Source organism: Phascolarctos cinereus, unplaced genomic scaffold (assembly GCF_003287225.1).
Source record: "Phascolarctos cinereus isolate Bilbo 61053 unplaced genomic scaffold, phaCin_HiC Scaffold_3;HRSCAF=262, whole genome shotgun sequence".
Classification (NCBI taxonomy): Eukaryota; Metazoa; Chordata; class Mammalia; order Diprotodontia; family Phascolarctidae; genus Phascolarctos; species Phascolarctos cinereus.
The window spans coordinates 189,923,527-189,928,259 of record NW_027555736.1 but is presented as its reverse complement, the minus strand read 5'-3'; the positions used below and the strand labels follow the sequence as shown (position 1 = coordinate 189,928,259).

The following is a 4,733-nucleotide window of genomic DNA, read 5'->3' as shown; positions in this document are numbered from 1 at the left end:
TGCCTCAACTTCCCAGAAAATCAATTAAAAATAGTTCAGAGCTCCACATATGTTAGAGACTGCAAGACCAACCATACCAGGGAGGTCTCTAGGGAACAGGGAATCCAGTCTTGAGGTACCAAAGAACCTTGGCTTAGGGAAAAGGGAGAATGACACCTCAAGGCCCCCCAGGAACTCTGGGGAGGTCAGTCAAGCAGCTGGAGACCATGCTTGCTCATTCTCTCCCTAGCTCTTGGTCTCATCTTGAGCTGAAGTCTGGGCAGAACTTTAGCAGTGGACACACAGCACAGGAGGAGGAGGAGGCAGAAGGAAGGCCAAAGGGGTGAGAAGATGGGGAATGATAAAAGAGAATGAGAGGACCTCTTAAGTGTGACATTTATCCCTCACTGTTTAGAAAAAAAGATTCACATCTGCTAAAACTGGAGAGAAACTGCAGAATTAAATGGAATTCATGTTTAATCGAGTTGCCTAGGTGGCTCATAATGAGATGCTAAGGGACATTCAAATCCACCTGGCTAGGGGAGACAAAGGCACTGACTAAAACCCTCTCGGCCAGACAGAAAGCCTCTTTAAAGTGTCTTCATAGGGGCAGCTAGGTGACATATAGGATAGTGCACTGGCTCTGGAGTCAGGAGGACCTGAGTTCAAATCCGGCCTCAGAAGTCACTTAACCCCATTGCCTAGACAAAAAAATAATAATAACAGAGTCTTCTTTTAGAGCAAGTTCTTCTGAGTTTTTCTTTTATTTTTAATATCTATATTTTCACAGGTCCCTTGTCTTAGGGACAATTTAAGGGGCAACTTCCCCTAAACCTCCCCACATTTAGCACTAGCTGAGGAAATTTGTGGGTTCCTCAATTTGATAATTAAATAAAGCAATATGCTTGGGAGAGGTGGCCGAACCACTGGCTGGGGTATGGGGAGCACCTTTATTTTAGAAGGACACGGGTGGTTCTCTGGAAACGAGAGAATCTGGGAGGTAAAATGTCATCCCTTGAGCCACTTAGCTCAGCTGCTCTTCCCAGACTTCTTCCTAGCCGTTAGCAGTCTGATGGGTCTTAGCAATTAAAACCACAACTAACAGACTGTTTCATATCTACATTCAAGGGGAGAAAACCCGATCTAGATATAGATCCAACATTTTCACTTTTAAAAAATTACCACAAACTCTAAGGAGGACTGAGCTACCTTTCCCATTTTCCTTTCCTCATTAAATTGAAAAAGTGTTTGTTAAACACCCATTCACCAACGGCACTGCTTTGGACAGGGACGATTCAGGGGGATGTGTGTACTAGACCGGAGACATCCACTGAAAGAGCGCTGCCTTACCCTTTCCTTCCCCATCCTCCTCATTCCTCTTAGTGAAATGGGACAAGTGTCACTTGTCTTAAGGTTCCAGATTCTCAGCCTTGCCCAGTGAAAACACACCAGGAAGAAGGGGAGTTCCCCGGACCTGAGAGCCAAACTCTGTTCTACTTGGGGAAACTCTGCACAGAGTAAACAGACAGCCACTGCTACAAATTCCCCCCAAATTCTCCCTGTTTGTATTTTTATTGTAAATTACTTCTAGGATCAAGCTCTCCTGTTAGAATGTATTGGTTTTATTTATTCATAATGACTCAAAATAAATCATTTCCACAAAAAAGTCCATGTCTTCCAAAGCACTCTGGTCAGTGAGCGCCTGAGCAGAGAGGAGCAAGAATTCATGCCGGCATTAGGGATTCTGGTCGCTGGGGTCACATTTAAGCATGACTTTTAACCCTATTCCCTTCTTGGATACTTCAAAGGCCTCCTGAGCCTTTTCCAGAGGAAACCTGTGGGTGACTAAGGGCTTCACATTCACCAACTTGGATTCAAGCATTGAGATTGCCATGGGCCATCTAAGGAGGAAAAAAACACACACAACAATCAGACACACCCTGCAAGTGTGTACACAGCATGGTCCAGGCCTCAAACATAGCCTGCCCACATGGCTAGTGAGTGACAGAGCTGGGATTCAAAACTGGGTCCCTGAGGCAATGCTCTGTCTACCCTACACCAGGGCTGTCTGTTCTCTTGCCTGAAGCCACTGCTTACCTGACCTGAAATGGACCACGTGAGGGTGGTAGGGAAGGTTGGAGACTGACGAGGTACAGAAGTCTCATTCCAACTATTTCAGCATCAATGACAGGTCCTGACCCAACAACTCAAGAGTTTTCTAAAGCTATTATTTTCCTACCCCACCCCACCCCCACCTCCAGCTAGGCACAAGCAGGAAATCAGTCAATAAGCATTTATTAAGGACCTGCTATACACCAGGCACTGTGCTAAGTGCTGGAAACAATGTCAGATTTTGAGTCCAGGGACCTGAGTTCCAATCCTGCCTCTGCCACTTATTACCTGAGTGACTTAGGGTTAATAAGTCCCTTCACATCTCTACAGTCTTCATTTCCATATATGTAAAAGAAAGGATTTGACTAGATGACTTCTAAGGTCCCTTCCTGCTCTAAACTGATGATAAGATGATCTTGACAACTTCTGAGCTCCATCCCAGCTCTAATCCTGCAGGCCTACAAGGAAGAAGCAGAAGGTAATGACGGTGAAACAATCTCTGATGCAGCTGGCTCAGCCGAACAGGGGGCAGGAAAAAGCTGGACCAGAGATCACAGTCATTGGCCACGTGACCCAACTGCCCCAGAGCTGCCTGCCTCCTTGTAAAAGTAACTAGAATACCAGATCACATGGATACAGACCTTTGGCTTAAAGTTAGAAAGGAGCTCAGAAGTTGTCGAGTCTAATCTCATATTACAGATGAAGAAACTGAGGCTCAGTTTAAGTGACTTGCTAGAAGTCATACAGGGTCAGAGTCAAGCTTTAAACAAGAGGTTCTCTGACTCCAGCCAGAATCTGTGTTCTGAGAGATCTTTTTCTCTCTCTCCCATCCTCCTCCTCTACTTCTCTCTCTCTCTCTCTCTCTTTCTCTCTCTCTCTCTCCTTTTCCCCTCTTTCTCTCCCTCCTATGAGATAGGTAGAACAACAAATATTTATTGTTCCTAGAATACAGATAAGGAAATGGGGTCAAAAAGGTTCCCATGATTTGTCCGTGGTCATACACAGTAGCTAGGATTTACACTGTATTTTACATATATATATGTGTGTATACACACACACACACACACACACACATACATACATACACAGAGGTATATGTATACACACACATATGAGATGTATATGTATGTATGTAAAATTACAACCCTGGGAAGTAGTTGCTATTATTATCTTACTATGATGATGTAAAATGATCATTTTACAGATGAGGAAAATGAGGCAAACAAGTTAAGCAACTTGCCCAGGGTCACACAACTAGGAAGTGTTTGAGGCAGGATTTGAACCCAGGTCTTTCTGACTCTTTCCTGTACTCTGTTTACTTCACTACCTTTCCTACCTGCCTAGTAAATAGTGGAGCTGAGACACAAATCCTAAAATGACTTCAAACCCATCGTACTTTCCTACTAAACCAAGCTGCTTCCTTCAGGAGCAGGCACCTTTAGACTATTTCTCATATACAACACTCAATTTCTACTATCTTCTTGCCTTCATACTAGCTGTCTCTCCTGCCAGGGATGAAGTCTGTCCTCATCTCTGCCTCTCAGAATCCCTTGTTTCTTTCAAGACTCAGCTCAAGTAACAACCTATAATGAAGCCTTTCCTGATCCCCACAGCCACTAGTGCCAGACTGCAAGCTCCCTGAAGGCAAGGATTGTTTCATTTTGGTCTCTGTATCCCCAGAGCCAAGCACAATGTCCGGCACATAGTAGGAGTTCTTATTAAAGTGCTCATTGATTGATTCTCTTTGGCTCTCTAATAAATGATCAGGGAAGTGACTGGGGCTGACTCATCTATCAGGTCTTCTAGTCTATTCTCCTTGTCCAACAATCAGGAAAGAACTTGAAGAAGGTAGAGTGACTCTCCAGAGGCCAGTCTTCCCCTGACTGACTTGGCCCTAGTTTAGAGGACATTCAGAGGATACTCACGTATTGCGATATCGAAACACGCCTCTAATGTCCACCTCCCGAATTGCTGCATGTAGCAGGGGCACAGTGGCCATCTCACTACCCATTCCTACTAGCACTATGGTCCCACCAGAACGAGTGGCCTAAAAAGAGATAAAAACCAGGAAGTCAGGGATTATAAATATAGACTTTTTTCTATTATGTGCTAAGTGCTATGTGACCTACAGTTAAAGAGATGCCTTCTCCTCAGATTAGATGATTCCCCAGCATCTATTTAAATACAGACGAGGTAAAGCGTATAATCAGTGAAAACTCCAGAGAATAAGAAGTTTTCAAGACTGGATCAATGGAACAATTACAAAGATGCTAGTGAATTCACCTGCAACAGGATAATTACAGCTCAGCTCACATTTACATAAAGAATTTTACAGCTTACAAGATACCCTCCTCAAAATTATTCTGTGAAGTGGCTACTGCAAAATATTGTGATTTTTAATCACTGTGTGCAATTCCCAATATAGAAACTCCTTCCACTGATCAGATTAGCAACTCAGATCAGTATTGGCTTTTAGATGACTTGGTCAAACAGCTAGTATGTGTTCAGAGGCAGAATTTGAACCCAGATCTTTCTGACTCCAGTGCCCCCGACACCCCTCCCATCTACTACTACATGCTGCCTTTCATACTGCAAACATTATCATCTCCATTGTAAAGATGAAGAAACTGAGCCTTCATACA

At 43.8% G+C, this 4,733-nt stretch overlaps 1 protein-coding gene across 3 annotated transcripts in view; it reads right to left on the bottom strand.

Moving 5' to 3' along the window:
* Positions 1-1,580: 1,580 nt before the first annotated feature.
* SORD (sorbitol dehydrogenase) overlaps positions 1,581-4,733 on the bottom strand; it is a 98,665-nt gene continuing 95,512 nt past the window's right edge. For all 3 annotated transcript variants that reach the window (XM_021009292.2, XM_021009291.2, XM_078151386.1), the window contains 2 exons: positions 4,017-4,138; positions 1,581-1,880 (listed from right to left, as the gene is read on the bottom strand). In XM_021009292.2, the coding sequence (XP_020864951.1) occupies positions 1,715-1,880; positions 4,017-4,138 (288 nt within the window). In that variant the 3' untranslated portion in view covers positions 1,581-1,714. The remainder of the gene's footprint in view (positions 1,881-4,016; positions 4,139-4,733) is intronic.